At 37.2% G+C, this 18,928-nt stretch overlaps 1 protein-coding gene across 2 annotated transcripts in view; it reads left to right on the top strand.

Moving 5' to 3' along the window:
* LOC129223970 (insulin gene enhancer protein ISL-1-like) overlaps positions 1–18,928 on the top strand; it is a 191,306-nt gene that overhangs the window by 19,790 nt on the left and 152,588 nt on the right. For both annotated transcript variants that reach the window (XM_054858355.1, XM_054858354.1), the window contains exon 2: positions 13,414–13,603. In XM_054858355.1, coding sequence (XP_054714330.1) covers positions 13,414–13,603 — 190 coding nt within the window. The remainder of the gene's footprint in view (positions 1–13,413; positions 13,604–18,928) is intronic.

Raw genomic sequence — 18,928 nt, 5'->3', positions numbered from 1 at the left:
ATCGCTAAGTACATCAAAGGCTTCATTGTCAATAAAACTGGGAGAGAACTAACGCGAGTGATAAGAGATTAAAACATTAAATATTTACATTGGGGAAGATTATGTTTGATAATCTCACAATAGTCTTTGTGCTCATTGTAGTAAAAATGCGGCTTGTCATTTTTTATCTCAGATTATCGTATATATCATAATTTGTCTTCAAGTGACATTAATCGAAATTTGACAGTGGAACGAAATGTTGTCAATAAATAAAAGAATCGTTTGATGATTGTTCAGCGTAGCGCTGTGAAAAAATATTTTACTCAAACAATGTATGGAGAGTTTTGTAAATTATGGATATAAAATTTGTTTCATAGATTGATTATGATAAATGTGCAGTCAAATATACAGGATTTCGGCATACAGTTATTCCGTGTTTGATGAGAAAATATTTCATGGAGATACTCTGATCAAAGTTTTAAAAGTAAATGATTTTAATATAGTTTTTAAAAGTTTCAGTTTTGAAAATAGTTTAAGTGGGTGATGTTCACGTGACGGGGGGAGGGGCACAGAATACTTTAGCAAATTGAAAACGTATTTTAAGTTTTGGAAGTAATATATATTTCAAGTGAAAAAATGATGATAAAACTGAACTGTTTTAAATTTGTTCTTGGGATTGATTATTGGTTCATTTCAATCATACCGCCGAGGTTTTAAATTAAAACTGAGCACTTTCGATTTCTCCATCTTCCGATTAACTTGTTTATTTTGTTATTATGACTATGTTTTCCATATTTTTAATCTAATTTAAGTTCTAAACTCGTTTCAGATTGAAAAGTTTTATTCATGTTACATTTCTACTGTATAACAATAATAGTAGATTTAGTATTACCAACTTGAATATTGGTCAGCTTCTAATGTTGAATTGAGCTAGTTAAAAATTCTTCAGCTGCATTCGTACGAAGTCGTCGCAAGGACACGCACTGCTCTATGTTTTTAATTAATTAGTTTCTTTTGTTTTGCTTTTAGAAATAGCGTTCCTAAAAACGTTTCAGCTATAGAGAAGTTTTCTACGAAAACTACTCTAATACTTTCGGCCTTCTTTAGTCTTTCTGTATTTATAGAATTAGCATTAACAGAAAAGTCTTTTAAAACACATCATTAAATAAATAAGCGTATAAAAAAAAAAAGAAATTTTTGTCAGTAAGCGAAAAGTGAGGAAGCGCTTTTTTTCGTGATGCTTAATTTTCGCGAAAATGAAGATATCGGTTAATTCACGAGCTGAAAATTTCGCGAATTTTTAACAAACAGAACCAGAAGTTGAAGTAAAAAATACTTCGAGAGGCTTAAATTTTCACCATTACGACGGGCTCGCGAAAATTAAAGCATTACAAAGATAAGTGCTTTTAGACTGTCGTGGGCAAGTAAACTGCAGTATCTGCAGAAATGATTTTCGAGATAATTGAAGAAACATATTTTGGATTCAATACTAACAAAGGGAAATGTTGGAAATAGTCGTTTTTCCTCAACTTATTTTCCAGCGGAACTCAAACTCGCAAGCTCGTACAATAAAGCTAACGTACAATAGATGGCAAAAATGCAGAAAAATGAAATATTTGCAGTTACTGTCCTTTACCCTTTACCTGCCCACGGCAGTACAACAGTTGTTACGTGATAAGTTCTTCACATCTTAGAAAGACTATAAATTAAAATAGGCGCGAAGCAGATTTGTAATAAAATTTTTACATTGAAAAAATATATTTCATTTTTTTTTTTCATTTAATTTTACTGATACTGTGTAACTGAGTACGAGAAATCTAACTTCCAATTCCAAAAAAAAAAAAAACCTTATTGAAATCTTTCATCCCGTATCGTACATGTTCAGCCCCACCTTTAACAAATGAAGAGAAGGGGGGGGGGGGAGGTAAAAAAGCAATCAGCGTTCCAGCTCTTTGATAAACATACAGTTACGTACTTAAAAGTGTTTGTATAACGCGAAATAAATAGTAAACATTAACCGAAATACAGCAAACGAGAACATATATACCACATCACTTTCATCACAGCAATTTTCTCACAGTTTTGTTTTCAAGAACCGAAATTTTCCTTCAGCCAGCATTTTGTTCCGCGTTCTGAACGCCCGTTAAGGCTTCTTTTTTTCTTCTTTATTTTAATCTTTGTTCCTTTTCTTTTTTTTTCCCGTGTTTCTCTATTTGCTTTTTCAGGTTTCGCGGTTGATAACGTACCCAATACTACACACAAAAGAAGACTTCAGAGCCCAATCACTGATGGTGCCAGCGTGTCGGTCTGCGGTAACGTTGTCTGTGCTGTCTTGGGGAGAGAGAGCACACGCTATTTGTTGAAGAACCGTCAGCGCTATGTGCTGAGCTTGATTTGTTGACTCTGTGTCCAGCTGTAATCATAGGATTCGTTTATAGAGTCTGTAAACAAAGGGATCAAATGACTGCTAGAAGTGGGGGAGCTGTTATTATTTTCCCGCGCCATCTTTTATTCTTGGGGTGTTGGGGGGGGGGGGGAGATATTCTTTGCCGTCTGAGTTGGCAAGTTTTGTGTGTTGTTGCGTGACAGATTGGGTGTGGATTCTGACATGTTCGTTCTCTCAGACGTGAATCGAAGATTAAACAGTAATTAGGGCGTTTCTTTTTTTTTCTACTGAAGATGAATAAAAGTATAAATTCGGGTATGGGGATTGGGTCCTGAGCGAAATGATTTATGATTGAAATGTTGTCGAAATTTGGATGAATTACTCATTTGACTGTATTTACCTCAAGTAGTTATCTGTTTGCTTAAATCAAAATGTGCATCTGGCATATTTTTTCGATTTAAAATTTCGTTATTTTACTAATATATGAGGCAGTGAGAAGCAAAGCGATGTAAGTGAACATTTTCAAGTTTTGAGTAAAACGCGCTTAAAGATAACTTCCTAGGTAGACTTTCATTGATTTTTTTCCCTTCTAAATCATGCTGTACAGCAGCACCTACCAGGGCTACTAGAACTATCTCTTGCCCCAAGACAGAGGAGAGGTTCACCTATTAACTGTACTGGTTATCTCTAAATTTTTAATTTTGCCACTTACATCATTTTTGTCACAGGTTCCATCGTTTTAAATTTTACCAGTGAGCTTAAAGCAATATACAACACATTGCATAAATACATCTCACTCAACGACACTGACAAAGTCAGTGGCCTAGTCATCTTTTGCGATTCTAAAGCTGCCTCAGAAGCATTATATAAATGTCAATCAAGGCTAACCCATGATATCCAACATCAATTGGAAGAAATTAACAAACTAAACAAGATATGTATACTGCAGTGGATACCCGCGCATGTAGGCATCCCTGGAAATGAAGAGGCAGACCAACTTGCCAAAGAAGGGAGAAATCTCAATAATGAAATTTCCGTCAAGGTCACTCTTAATGATCCTATGTGATCGCAAAGTTCCGTTTAAGAGAAAACACCATCAAAATAAAAGACTCGCTGAAACGTGAAATAAATGCAAATAGAGACCTTACCAAAACTATCACCAGCCTTAGAACTGGTCACTTTAGAGGCATAGTGATCCAGAGAGATAGTAATAGAACCTACCGTCCCTGCAGTAATTGTGGTGACGTCCCACTCGCATCAAATCCTATTTTTGAGTGTCCTGCCATTTTAAGATCTCTGGTCCGGCTTGGGGAATTCTCTCCAAAAGACATTAGTCTGTACTCCGGCAACATCAAGGAACTCGCCGATTGTGTTTTGCAGACACATGGATGTAAATACACTCTAAGACAAAAAAAAAGTTGCACCATGAAGGAAGTCTTAGAATACAATGACATTTGGAAGGTATGTTAAGTGTATATGGAAGAGTAAATGATTAGAAAATGAGAACGATATAAGCAAAATTTATTGAACAACATACACGAAATGGGTAACATTCAGTATGGGGTATGGCCGCCATTATTCCGAATACAACATGCTAATCGTCTTGGTAACGAATCGTACAGGTTCTTAATGAAGTCCTGTGGTAGTCTATCCCATGCTGCTTTAACTTTGTTACGGAGTTCCGGCAGATTTCGAGGTACGGGTGGAGTGTTGACATCTCGTCCCATGGCATCCCACACATTCTCGATTGGGGACAGGTCTGGTGAATATGCCGGCCACTCCATGCTGTCTAGGCCTTGAAGACAAGCATAGAGACGGCAGCAATATGGGGTCGAGCGTTGTCTTGTTGGAATAGCGGCCGAACACGGGTGCTCAGGAATGGCAAAGCAACTGGCTGCAGGATCTCTTCAACGTAACGTTGGCCGGTCAAAGCACCGTTAATGAACACTAGAGGTGATTTTGCATCATATGCAATTGCGCCCCACACCATGACACCAGGTCTCGTGGACGTATGACGCTGTACAATAAACCGTAAATCTTGGCGCTGACCACGTTGCCTCCACACGCGGATTCTATTGTCGTCTCCACCAAGACAGAAGCGGGACTCGTCAGTGAAGACTACGCGATACCATTCGACGCTCCATGTCCGTCTTGTACGGCACCATTCCAATCTTTTCCGACGATGCAATGCTGTTAATGGCAGTCGTCGTAACGGTCTACGTGAGCGCAGTCCCACGTCGTGCAGCCGTCGGCAAATGGTGCGACCACTTATTGGCTGATTGATGGAAGGTCCCACAGCCCGTTGGATGTCTGCAACTGTGCTGGTTGGATCGTTACGAGCTTGCCTTACGAGCCTCCGGTCCTCCCTCGGTACGGTTTGTCTCGGCCTCCCTGAGCCTGGTTGACGCTGATATGTGCCTTGTTGAGTCCACTGCCGCCAAATGCGTGCAACAGTAACATCAGTGTAACCAACGTGCTGTGCTATCCGTCGAAATGACCATCCAGCTTCTCGGAGGCCAATTATGCGACCCCTTTCAAACACTCCTGGTTGCGTAAATTGCTTGCGAACTTTATTTCGAAGCATAATCCAATGTTAAACGACGTAACTAACAAATCAGAGTTAAATTAAAATTGCTGCTCTACTGGACGCCCTTATATAGCTGGTCTTGCGCTGTGCTTAGGGCCACCCTGCGCGCGTTGCATGCGCAACCCTAACCTGGAAATTTAATCATTTGCATATCTTAGGCAGAAGAACCATCCCTCCAAATTTCATTCACATCGGTCCACACCTTCCTGGTGCAACTTTTGTTTTGTCTTAGAGTGTAGTTCTTCCCATGGATCCGACACCACTACAATTACGTCCTTTTGCCCCTCACTGCTTCATATGTGATGAGCATTCCCTGCTTTTGTCTTTAGGGATATTCTATTAATGATATCCTATTTTCTTCCAACATTTTTGCCTCTCTTTTTCACAAAGTCACACTTCACCTCACTCTCTGATCTCCCTTGTCGCATATCACCCTACAATACGTACACATATCGTTCCAAAAATGTGTGATGTCACACTTCTAGTTACTCCCTCAATCCCCCTTGTTTCAAACTGTCACAATTTCAAGAACTCCCCTCCCCCATCAAAGTGTGACATCATCTATGAACAACCTCTTAACAACTTCGAAGGAAAAATTGTGCGCAATCGCAATTGTGTGTGTGCATGACGATTTGGCGATAAGTGAATATAAAATACATGTACAGTATTATTATTCACCCAAACACTAGCACAGCCAGAATGTACCCTCCTGAGGGGTGGGTGGGGTTCTTGATTAGGGCCGACGAGAGGACATGTCAGCCCAGTCGGAATCTAGAGGCCCGGTCCTTAGGGAGTTCGGCTTGGAATAGGAGTAGTGTACGTTTTGGAAGTTTTATAATGGGTAAGCTACTCCGGAACCGAATTGACAAGGGGCCCGCCCTGGCTCTCGGCGTTTTCCTGGTCTTGATCTTAACAGGTCTTACTTGCATAAAAAGTATCAAACTAGGATTCAAAATATGGCTTACTTAAAACGAAGGGAGATATACTGCCACTTGGGAGCTTAGAGCAAATTCTTGAGAAGGTGGCGGCCACTAAAACCCACCCCATTATATTCCTGCACCCAGAGCTTTAGTTTAAAAAGTATTTGAGAACTAAAATTTTAGTTTTGATGACTAAATAATTTTTTGCCTTTTCTTTCTTTTTTTTTTTTTACTTATCTAACAAAAATACAAGAGCTAACTTTTCAGCATGTTCTGTTTTTATTTTCCAACTTTACTCACTCCTCAGTTTTTCATTTTTTCTCCAGCAAATTTGCACTCAAACAAAATGACCTGATCCCACTCATCCGGCTTGGAGGAAAAGTTGACACTAGTTCACCACATCATTTCCATTAATGAATTACATCGTACCAGTGGCCCAAACAATAATTTTGCCGAGAGAAAATATGCACAACATACTAGGAATGGCAGCATGGTGCAAGGTCGAAGGTTTTTGGGGAGGAATCTGGATTCCGATTTTTGAACCTTTTCTTGTTTTGCTTCTGTATGATGGAATTAGGAGAAATTTGAAAATTTCTCGAGTTCTTGGAGTCATGGCTTGGTCAATCAGGTTGTTATGTGTCGGAAGAGTTAAACGTTATCTCCTGATTAATTTTGAATTCCAGTTCTTCAGAACGTCATCAGTATAGCTGTAATTGGTGATAAAAAGAATAAAATCAAAACTCTGAAATCACACGAAAGTCCACCAAACACGTAGCAGGACCTTGTGTTCAAAGTAATTGACAAGTAACTTTGATGGCTCTTTCAAACATTGCCACTGTTTTTCCATATCAGGATCTAAGAATATGTTTTATTTCCCGTCGCCGACATGACTGTACCAAATTTGATGATCTTGAGTCAGCAAGCAGTTCCCTGCGAATTTAAATTTGCCGCTAATGCTGATAACTACTTGACAACGAATGCTCTATTAATGAGCGTTTTTAAATCAAGATTTTGATTGATTATTGTATTGGGTGAACATTATTTCACAGACAATACATATGCATGTATATAATGTACGATTGCTTCAGATCTTCGCTATTGACAGAAGATGACAAACTCAGGTCTTGGTTTGCATTCAAAGCCACGCTCACTCATTTCTCTTGAAAGCTTTATCTAGTTCTCTCTGTTACATTCATTGGCGAACAACATCCACATAAGAATAAATAAATCCCTTTGGACTGAAAAGTAAAATGAAATAACACAATGTAAATAGGCACAAATTTGAAGAAAATTGCATGTTTGCAGGTCCCTACAAATTGTTGCCTATTAACCTTGAATGTAGATAATGTACGATTGCTTCGAGTCGATCTTTGTTATTGATAGCAGATGACAACCAAAGTCCTGGAATGCATTCGAGGCCACGTTCATTCATTTTTCTCGAAAGCTCAAACTAGTTCTGCTCGTTATGTTCATTGGTGAACACTATGATGGTGTTCACCAATGAACATATGTGAATGCTGTCACCTGTCACATAAGAATGAAATTTAAATACCTTCGTGCTGAAAAGAAACAGAAAATAAAACTCTAATAGGCAAAAATTTGAAGGAAACTGCATAGTTGCAGGTTTGCAAATTTGTGCCAATTCCTCTTTTACCCCTGCCTCTCCTGGTTAGTTAAGAAAAATGCTTTTTAGCACACCAAACATTTCTGGCAGCACTTACATCTCTGAGGAACACATATCTGATTGGTGGGAATTTATCTTTTTAAGCAAACAATGCATAAAAATCCAATAGTCCAAAGTTTTTAAATAATTTCTCTTGTAAATCGCTGTTATATTGAAACGCAATATGCTCCATTCAATACACTAGTAGTTATCGAAATGCCAGCAAATATAGAAAAAAAATATTGAAACTTAATCTTTGAACGAGCCATTGAAATCTACACAAGCGGGCCGCGGGTTGAACATCACACTGTCGCAATTGATATGATTTCAAAACGTGTAATTTATTTCTGTACTGCGAATGTCACGCAGTTTTTTATTTAAAAAAGCACAGAAGATACTTAAGAACAGACAGCTTTAAAAAAAATCGTATATGCTCAGCATTTGTTTCATCACCGAGAATATTACTCTAGTTTCACCCTTTTTTACTAGCTTCGGATTTTATTTACTTTCAGCCATCAGCTCTCCTACTCTGCTCTATAAAGTTTACATCATTACTATAATTTTTTTAAAAAAGTTGTATTTTTAACTGCTTAAATTTTTCTTTAACTACTTTAATATCTTTACATTATTTCACACCATAAAAATTATAAAATTCTACTTTTCTAATTTCTATAACGATTAGTCAAAATACGAAGGATATAAAGAACTTGAGCTTATAGTTTTATTCTCTCTATTTTTTTCCAGTTCCGTAGCATCCAGTTTGTCAAGTAATTGGACATTTAATGTACAACACTATGTACACACCCAGTGGGGGACATTAAAGGGCTACAGTTTTAGCGAAATGTGACGAATATCTTGTTCCCACTAGACGTGACATGACAATGTAAACATAGTTCGTATGTTCAATGGAAGCATTGAACCATGAAACTTTGCGTGCACCTGATAAAAAGAATGAAAGGGGAGGGGCTTGTTCCAAATGCTGATAATTTTCAGTGATGTAAATAGGTGAGGAACATGAATGAACATGCTCGTTAAAATCAGTTAAGCTTGACTCTCACGAAACTAGTTAGGTGGAGCTTCGAACCTTTCCACATACGTGCTTTGCAATTTTTATACTCCCTATGTCCCAAATTAGTAGTTACAGTCAGAGCCCAATCATCCTGGCATTGGACATGGGGCACATTTCTATTTCAGGCCCCCCTAGGGCCCGATTAAGATTTTTGAAGACACTGGGCATGAAATTCATTTTGTGCCCCCCCCCCCCCATTCCCGCTTTTTTTTTATATGTTGAAGCAATAGAATATTTCCATACTTGCGTTTTTACACAACCATACTAAACTTGGTTGTATCTCATATCACAATATAATATATACGTTTAAAAAGTAGAAGAGATATACTAGTATACAATAAATATATAAAATGTGGTTCAACTTTGCCCGTTACAGTAAACCATAAATACCAAAATTATCTATGATATAACTTTTAATAGCAAATACAGACTAAATTTGGAGTGGTTTTCTGATTTGCAATGAGATCACATTTTTAAGTAGAATTTTTATCAACAAATAATTTTTTTCAACAAATAAATTTGTTTTGGCATTTGCAAAACTATCAATGATATCATTGTACTCTTGATTCTGAGTGAAATCATTATTTATTTTTAATTAGCATGATAAATTAAGGGACTTTTGCCCCCCCCCCCTGAACTCTATGAGAAGGAGCATGTGCCCCACATGCCCCTGCGGTAATCAAGCTCTGGTTACAGTTGAATATTGCGAGTACAGGGGTGTAAAGAGCAGGGTTGCCAGATTTAAGAACAGTAAATACGGGACAAGCTTCTAGGAGTAATAAGTGGGGGGGGGGGGAATTTTTGAGACGTGTATTCATGATAAATTTGAAAAATTCAATCGCAACAAAGCATTAAACTTTGCAAAATGTTGCCTATCAAAATATAAAAATCGTTCTCATTGCGATTGATTGACGAAGCATGCGCAGAAATATATTTCCAGCATTAGTCAATGAGCAAAGAAGAAGCAACCATGCGGCTTCTCATGGTCTGCCACCAAAACAAAAACATACAAACCAAATCAAAACGAAAACAATTTTTGCGATTGCTGCCACATGATTTTCTTAGAGCTCATTATTTCATATTTTTTGTTTTACTTTATTGCGAACTTTATTTTTTTCGCATAAAATAAAGTCTTGTTCTGTAAAATATTGTTATCAGCTACAATACGGGACTTTAGCCGTCCCGTATTGAAGCTCTCCGGGACGCGGGACAATTTTTCAAAATACGGGACTATCCCTTGAAATCCGGGACGTCTGGCAACCCTGGTAAAGAGGGAGGGAGGAGAAGGGACACCTGTTGGCCCGGGCCCCTAGCCTGAAAAGGTCCCAGATTTATGGTGAGAAATATGTAGTTGAGTTGAGTTGAATTTTTGATACTCTTCCCTTATTTTAATGGTTCATTAAAAATGTTTTTAGGATTGTATAACAATAAAATCACACATTAGTTGCATTCATATTGTGCTAATTTTTTAACAGTATGTTATAGAAATAAAATGTTCTTTTTTTGCATTGCTTTGTAAGTTCACACGTAGTGTATGTGAATACATTTGTGGATGATATTAACATCTTGAAAATGTGTTCGTAGAGCATCATTCTATAGCGTGTTGTCCGGAAAGCTAACAAATTAGTAAAAACTTTCGTTGGTTTAAACAGGTTTTTAAAATCTTCCTTATGTAACTATTCAAGGGGAGGAGGGGGGGTGAAGACTACAAATTAAATAAGGAGTGAAATAAATGAAGAGGCTTTGGCGGGGGGGCTGGATACGGAGGGACCATGAAAGTCATTTTTGACGGATCGCAAATTTTCTGAGCACGCCACTGCGCAAGTGCACTCATTTTTGCAAGGTTTTAATTTTCGCGAGTCGACCTTCAACGTGAAAATTTAAACCCAATGAAATATTTCAATTATATAAACATAATCGACTTTTAAGTTCTATTCATGTAAAATTTGAAAAATTTTCAGCTCTTGAAATCATTGATATCTTTATTTACGCGAAAATTGTGACTTGCAAAAAGAAGCGCTTTTATAGGAGTTTTGCATTGATTATTGATACTGCTGATTTTAAAGTTATGTTTAAAACAATTTTAGACATTTCAAGTCACGTCGAAAGGTACCGGCAAATGCCCGTGTCTTACACGGGTATCTTGTATCGCATTTATTTTATTTCGAATGCCCGCCTCAGATTCGTTCTAGTAAAAATATTGTAATGAAACTTATTAACAGTAAATGGTATTACTATGCAGGGGGTGTTTTTCTGGTGTAAATCAGGAAGTGCGTTGTGATGATTATCCATCAGCTAGATAGGAAATCCTTTATAATAAAGCAGTTTCTTGATGATAAAAATATTGTGCACCCATTTTCATTAAGTTTTTAGAGTGTGACAATTTGATTTTTTTTTTTTTTTTTTTTTGAAATTTAAAATATATATATAAGCTTGTAATCAAATCATTTGCACTTTTTTTGTATTCCATTTTCTCAAAAATAAAAACTATCGCTTACCTTCTTCCTCCCCTGATTCCTAGTAAACCCCCCAACAAATGCAATTCCAATATATTCATTTTCTATCATACAAAAAAAAAAAAAAAAAAAAAAAGTTGATCATTTTTTCCAGTTTTCCTAAATTAAAAGAAATATAAATAAATTATTTCTTTGGGGTTTTTTTTTCGTTGGATTGGTATTCGTTGGAACGGGAAGCACAATCGGTTGGGAGACGGTTGGCCAACGGTAATTATCGGTAGAATCCGGTGGAGAATGATGGTTTTGCAACGAACGATGAGCCAACGATGGCCCTACATTTTCAGGGCATCGTTGGGCCAACCGTGAATATTTTCGACGGGCCATCGTTGGAAAATTGATAGGTGGGCCCTTCGTTGGAAAATGATTGGTTGGGTAACGGTTGCAGAAGCAGACATTGTCGACTTTTGGCCAACCATAAGCTTGACCGTTTTGACCAACCATCTCCTAAAGAATTGTGCTACTACGTAAGTGTAAGTTACTCCCACAAGTCAGGGCTAAGGTAGAAATGTAAGGATATTTCAACAGCTCGGACAGGATACTCAGAGACTGCAATTTCTTTCTTATTCTAGACTCCTCAGTCTGGAGTAGCCATAGCCATACTCTCGCCATAGCGAGTCTCTGGATACCATGGCCAAGGTATTTCTACATGCTCCTAAACCACGTGTCTTTCAGTTGATTTCGATATGTGCCAGATTTGATGCTAATTGACTAACGCAAAAACACCTTCACTGATTGCACGTAGTTCTGCCCCTTTAGCCCTGGCTTAAGGGAGGTAATTAACTGCTTAATACCCAAATTTTGCCTTCAATATATGATTTGAACCGCATCGTGGTTGTGGACTCTCGCTGGTGAGCTAAATTTATTTTTTCTACCGGTTTCAAGCTCGGTTATCCACAATTGCAGACTGATGAGTTCATACCAAGGACGAAACTGCAGTCTCTAAACGTGATAACTGGGCTTCTGTTTTATTGCATGTAGTCTGTCTTAGCCCTAGCTTAAAGGAAGATAACTTACTGCTTAATAACCAAGCTTTGCCATCAATTTACGAGCTAAACCGCACCATAGCTGCAGACCCTCGCTGGTAAGCTAAATTTCTTAAGTTACCAGTGTGTTGGCACTCTCAGCTTCAATGAAATGACATCTGCCTATAGCTAAGCTATCCATTCTTCCAGAGGGAGTCCATACCAAGAACGAAACTGCAGTCTCTAGATGGGATAGCAGGGCTATCGGTACAATGCATATAATTCTGCCTTAGTTAAGGGCGGTAACTTACTGCTTAATAGCAGTAATCTGAGAAACTGTCACGCCTAGCGTTATGAGATGATTCATGCCATCTCAGATCTTCTCCAAAAAATTACCAATTATTACTTATCTTGTTAAAAGCCCAAATCCAGAATTTTTTTTTCTGAGGTTAAGCTGTCCATGTCTTAAAAATCCGCTCAATTTTTGCCGCTGCGCGTTGACCTTCAGGGCCCATAAAAACTGAACAACTCGACTTCAGAACAAAAAATTCTGGATTCGGTTTTTAACAAGATACGTAATAATTAGTAATTTTTTGGAGAAAATCTGAGATGGCATGAATCACAAGCGTGACACTCTCTCAGACTCTTGCTCTTAATATTTTCACTGATGTTAAATACACTACAGTGCTGGTAAAAAAAAATTGCATCACTTTGCATTTTCACAACAATAGGATTATGTGAGAAGTTTTGGTCGACCTATTAACGATGAATGTTTGTGAAATTCTGCAAAACTTATGTAATAAACATTTAACAGCAGGAATCCGATCATTGTTTACGTAGATCGGGGCTGCTTCTGGGACAAGGCAAACTGCTCATTTTTCCATTTCTGAACCTGCGTGTGAGTATAGAGAAAAAAAATTACTTAACCCCATGTCAATTTAAGTCTAATGGCAGGATAAAGGTTTTTAAATTGTTACTTACCAGTTTTGCCCTATGGCACGGAGCAGAATCATCCTGGAAAAAGACGTTTGGAACTGAAGTAAAGTGATCCCGGATAGTAGGAAGCAATTTCTCCTCCAAAATGCCAATATACACCTGAGCGTTTACTGTTCCTTGCACAAAGTGAAGCCCACCAACTCCTTGATCAGAAATACATCCCCAAATCATCTGGGATACGGGATGCTTGACTGTGTGTTGAATGCAGTCGGGATGATATTCTTCTAATTTGCGGCGCGGGTGATGCATTTTTTTTTTACCACCACTGTATTTTCAGCAAAGAGATAGATCGAGCACGCATGCAGATTCTCATGATCTCTTTCCCTCCTTTCCAGAAAAGCGGCGTTCCTCTACCTGTGTTGGCTGTGGATGTGCAATCACTGACCAATACATCCTGAGGGTGTCTCCCGACCTAGAATGGCACGCGGCTTGCTTAAAGTGTGCTGACTGTCACCAGTACCTGGACGAAACATGTACGTGTTTCGTCAGGGACGGAAAGACATACTGTAAGCGAGACTATTTTAGGTAAGTGCAAGTTGTACTCAGTAAGGAGCCATATATGCTCTTTCAGTATTAATAGGCTCTATGGAGTTGATATAAGCACTAGAGAGCCCATTTGCACAAAAAATAAACTTTGACGAACATGAAACAGGATCAACCAGCAGAATACCACCTCATACTAAGATGTTGACCCTGAATCTCTCATTTTTAAAACCATTAGACAATTTTGTTGTCTACAGCTAAATTCACCAATGTACAGGGTGTCTGAAAAGTTCTTGACACATTTCAAAAATTCATAGAAAAGCAACGAATTGCCCAAGAATAAACGCCTACTACTTGATACTACTTCCAGTATTTACATAGGTTCTGTGGAGTTGATATAAGCACTTGAGAGCTCATTGTGTACAAAAACCCTTTGACAAACATGAAATAATATCAACTAGAAAAATATCATTTCATACCAATAGACATCCACGAATCTCTCAATTTTTAAACTCGTGGCTAATTATTGTTAACTGTAGTTTAGTTAGTTTAGTTCACCAATATATGGATGCCTCAGTTGCCAAATCGATTAGCTCCACTAAAAAAAAAACATCATTTCTGCTTTAATAGTGCTTAATCAATGCTTAGCATGTGAATTTATATTAAAGTTTTGGTTCAGTACATTTCTGACTATGTGATGGCAGAAAATATAACACGAGGGCCTATTCACTCCTATGAATAACACCATCTTCTTCATAACTTTTCCCTACTTTGTTTTTATGGATTTAATCGATTTGGCAAGTGAGGCATCCGTATATCACTAGCATCTATAACAAGTCAAAGAGTAGGCTACTAACATGCGGTGCGAAGAGATGAATTCAACTGATGTAACAATTTAAAGCAAATGGCAGTTGCAGTATTAGTTTGCACTGGAATTCATCGTACTTACAGTGCAAACTAGTAGTTCACTTTAGAACAAGCGTGGAGAAGAAATATATTTACATGATTAAAAAGGTATTGTTGCAATTTGTTTATAATCTGCATGAGGGTAAAAAGTCAGACATGTCTCTTGGGTAATGTGATTTAATGTGAGGTGGGAGGAGATGAATTCAATTCATTTAACTCTTTAAACCCCAAGTACGTGGAGTACTAGTTTTCACTGGAGTTAAAAACATAATTATCCATATTAAAACAAGCGCACAGAAAAAAATAATCTGCTGAACATAAAACGTCTGAAGCAAATCGTTTATGACCTGTAGAAGGGTTAAAGTCAGGTATGTCTCTGCTTGTTATTGGGTAATGTGATTTTAATATGCAGTAGAAAGGAATTAATTCAACTGATGGTACTTTTTAAACATAGGCAGGTGGAGTACAGGTTTGCACTGGAGTTTAATGTAATCGTCCATATTATTAAAAAAAAAATAATAAACCGCGCATAGGGGAAGAAAAAGAAATAAAGTGGTTAAAAGGCTACTAAAGCAATTCGTTTATTACCCGTAGAAAGGTAAAAAGTCAGGTGTGCCTTTGCTTATTATTGGGTAATACGATTTAATATTCAGTGGGAAGAGATGAAATTAATTGATGGAACACTTTAAAACAAATGCAGTTGCTTATTTAGGGTAATGTGGTTTAATATGCAGTATAAAGGGATGCATTCAACTAATGGTACTCTTTAAACACAGGCCAGGTAAAGTACTAGTTTGCACTGGAGTTCAACGTAATTGTCGATATTAAAAAAACACGTACAGAAGAAAAAAAATCGAGCTGTTGAAAAACGACTAGAGCAGTTCTATTATGACCTTAAAACAAATGTAGTTGCTTATTTAGGGCAATGTGGTTTAATATGTCAACGTAATTGTTCATATTAAAAAACACGCATAGAAAAAAATCAAGTTGTTAAAAAACGACTAGAGCAGTTCTTTTATGATCTGTAGAAGGGTAAAAAGTCAGGTATGTCTCCGCTTATTATTGGGTAATGTGATTTAATATGCAGTGGGAAGAGATGAAGTCAACTGATGGAACACTTTAAAGCAAATGCAGTTGAAGAACTGGAATTCAATTCATGATTGCAGCTGAGAGGGAAGTCAAAAATAGCGTCCTGGCTCCAAACTTCTAACATTAAGGTAAGGAAGAAAGAAGTGTTTCAGAAGGGGGAAAAAAAACTGATAAAATGATCGATACTTTCACAGTCAAATTTCCAACCGGCTAGGAGCCCCATATAATGCAATAGCTTATTCAAGCCAGAACCCGGTGACTTAAATCATTCTAACGATATAGAATACCACTTTTAAGCGACTCCGTTAGATGACGATATTCGAAAGAGTAAGTGAGAGAAAAGGGAAGGGAGTGCGAAGGTAAAAGGGAGAGAGGGAACTCGGGAGGTCCCCAAGCTAATTTCGTGATTGGTTGGTCTCGGTCTTTCTATCCCTGTCATTTGCTTCCAAACATTATGCTTTTCGCTTTAATAGAAACCCCCTGAACCGATGCTCATGCGCTTCCAGAATCAACTGCTGAATTATTCAAGAGGCTAAGGTCTGGCATCGCGCGCTCTCCGGTTTAGGGAGCTTCATGCGGTTGAGAACGCTGTAACCGTGCCGGTGTTGTACTTCTGGGATCACCTCTCCAGGAATTCCATTGCATAAAATGGCAACATAGATATGAGCGTAGATGTGTTTAGAGCTCCAGGTTTTTTTTTTTTTTTTTGGTTGGAACTTTATTTCTAAAATCTCGTTATTTTTTTACATGTAAGAGAATGTTTTAAAATAACGCCTTGAGTAAAAAAATCTTTAATCACCTTTAAATTAAATTTCGCCTTTATTTTATTAGGTGTGTCTTTCTATTTTACAAAGGACAGTTGAGGTACTCCATTTGTTGCATATTTAAAGAATTGTTTATACTCAATATCATTCAGATATATATTTTAAATTATTGAATTGATACTTTAATATTTTTCAACTACTGAAAGTCTTCAAACACACAACTGAGGTTCGTTTTCAGGAACCTCATGATAACACACATATATCTTCCCCGAAAATTATAAGTAGACATTAGACTACGAGGGCAGTTGTTACTTGAGTTAATAAAATATTTTTTTTTTAGATAGGTAAAAAAAAATAATAATTAATTCCAATTTTAATGAAATGTGACAACAGAAAGTCAAAAGTTTAAAAACTTGCAAAAGACTACTAACTCCTTGGAAATACTAAATATGTAATAATATTTGGTTCTCCGTTCTGAATATGACAATGGGAAACGTGGCTAAAAATTTCACTCTTACAACATACTAAGGGAAAAATTGCACTAAAGAGCCATTCCACGGAAAAACGAACATATTCTCCCGCACGTGACAACTCATGAAAACGTAAATATTAAGAAAAATTTATTCAAATTTGTGGCACTTTTAATAGAGTTAATTGTTTTCTAGTAAGTAGTTTTAATTTTTTTTTATCTTTCACCCCTTTTTTTTTTCTTTTTTCTCCCTCCCCCCCTTTTTTCTTTTTTTCGGGGGCGGGAGGGGCCCCGCGACATAACTAACAAGACGTATATGAATTAATATTATTGACTTTATATGAATTCTTCAGCAAAAATGTTATTCTTTACCTTTTAAAATTAGAAATATATGAGCTGTCACATGCGACACAAAATGGCGGTTTGTGGGTGGAATGGCACTAAATAAGATTCGTCTCTGAATAGAAGTTCCACTAGGTTCACGTCTCTCAAGAAGTTTTCCGAAAGTACTAATTCCAATTAAACTTTTTTTTTTTTGTAATGCACATAGTCTTTCTGTTAAAGCACTACAAAATTTTCGTTTATTACAATTTCTAAACATTTCTTTGAAATAAAATATGAATATGAAACTGAAGGTCAAAACGTCTGATTCGCTGTGGAATGATCCTTAATTGGACTCTTTTAAAAACTAACGCTAAAAAAAAAAATTAGTTTGAATTCTGAAATTTTGAATTCAAATTATGTTTTTCGCAATCACGAGTTGCGACACGGCCCTACTCATTGGGGGCTATTGTAGGCGTGTGTGTATATGTAGGCACGCGTGCGTGCAAGTGTAGGCTTGTGTGTGTGCGTAGACCTGTGTGTATGCTGCACGTAGGCGTGTGTGTATGTGTGTAAAGGCTTGTGTGTATGAGTGTGTGTGTGTGTATGAGCGCGCAGGTGTGTAGGACATGGACGCCTCCGACCAGGAGAAGCGTATAGCTCAGGACCGGAGCAGCCGCGCCGCGCCGCCTGCAGAGGCCGGTGGGCGGTGGTGCTGGTGTCCCTGGTCCAAGTTGAAAAAGGAACCATACGCCAAGGACGGTCAAATGGAAGCAATAAGCAATCGTGATTGCTCAAAAAAAAAAAAAAAAAGTAGTAGTGCAAAGTATATATTTGAAATTGTAACTAACAATAAATTTGTAGGAGGTTAATTTCAGGAATTGGATATCTTTCTAGAATTCAGAAGACTAAAACAGATGTTCAAAAGTATGACTTGCACATGACAGGTAAACGCCATTTTTAGATTCGTCCTCTGAATAGTCCTCTGAAGTTCCACTAGGTTCACGTCTCTCAAGAAGTTTTCCGACAGTACTAATTCCAATTAAACTTTTCTTTTTTTGTAATGCACATAGTCTTTCTGCTAAAGCACTACGAATGTAATAACATAAATTTCAATTTTTTTTTTCTTCATTGAAAAAGGAGTTCCTTGTAACAAGTGTGCGAAAATTTTGCAGTTTTTTAAGCTTTTGTATCATTGATTTCGTCATTTACAACAAACTGCTTCAATGCATGCTATACCATAAAGGAGAATTTTTGTTCCGTTTGTCACACTTCCGTCGCTCGCCCTAATTCAGATTCTGCAATGGTTGTGCGAAATTGAATCGTCTTTGTGTTTCCTACACCTAATTCAGGTTTGGTCGTACAGATAGTCGTCTTAAACCACCTTGCAAACAATTTTAAAGACTTATTATTTCCTAAGATTGCTCTTTTCAAATGACGTGTTTAGAAATTCCGCGTCGGATTCTGAGCAACTTAAGTAAATTAATCGTGTAACTGCTTCGTTTCTTGGCCGTATTGCGTTTAAAAATAAGTACATTTTTGATAAATAATTTTGTGTTGAAATCAATTACATAAACTGAAATCCGCTGTCCAAAATGATGCAAGTATTGTATGAATTTATTTTAATTTTTAATTATTTTGTTTGTACTTAGATCAATCTCGTTTATTTTTCCCTGAAAAGGGTTTACAGTAGTTAATCAATACTGAAGACAAAATAAACTGTAAAATAGTAGTAATAATAATAATAATAATAATACTCCCGACGACTGTGGTAAACGGCAGTAACTGTAGAAATGAGTTTTTGATACATTTGAAGAA

This window comes from Uloborus diversus, chromosome 6 (genome assembly GCF_026930045.1).
Source record: "Uloborus diversus isolate 005 chromosome 6, Udiv.v.3.1, whole genome shotgun sequence".
In the NCBI taxonomy this organism is placed as follows: domain Eukaryota; kingdom Metazoa; phylum Arthropoda; class Arachnida; order Araneae; family Uloboridae; genus Uloborus; species Uloborus diversus.
The sequence above is the reverse complement of the archived record's forward strand: the minus strand, read 5'-3'. Positions and strand labels throughout refer to the sequence as shown.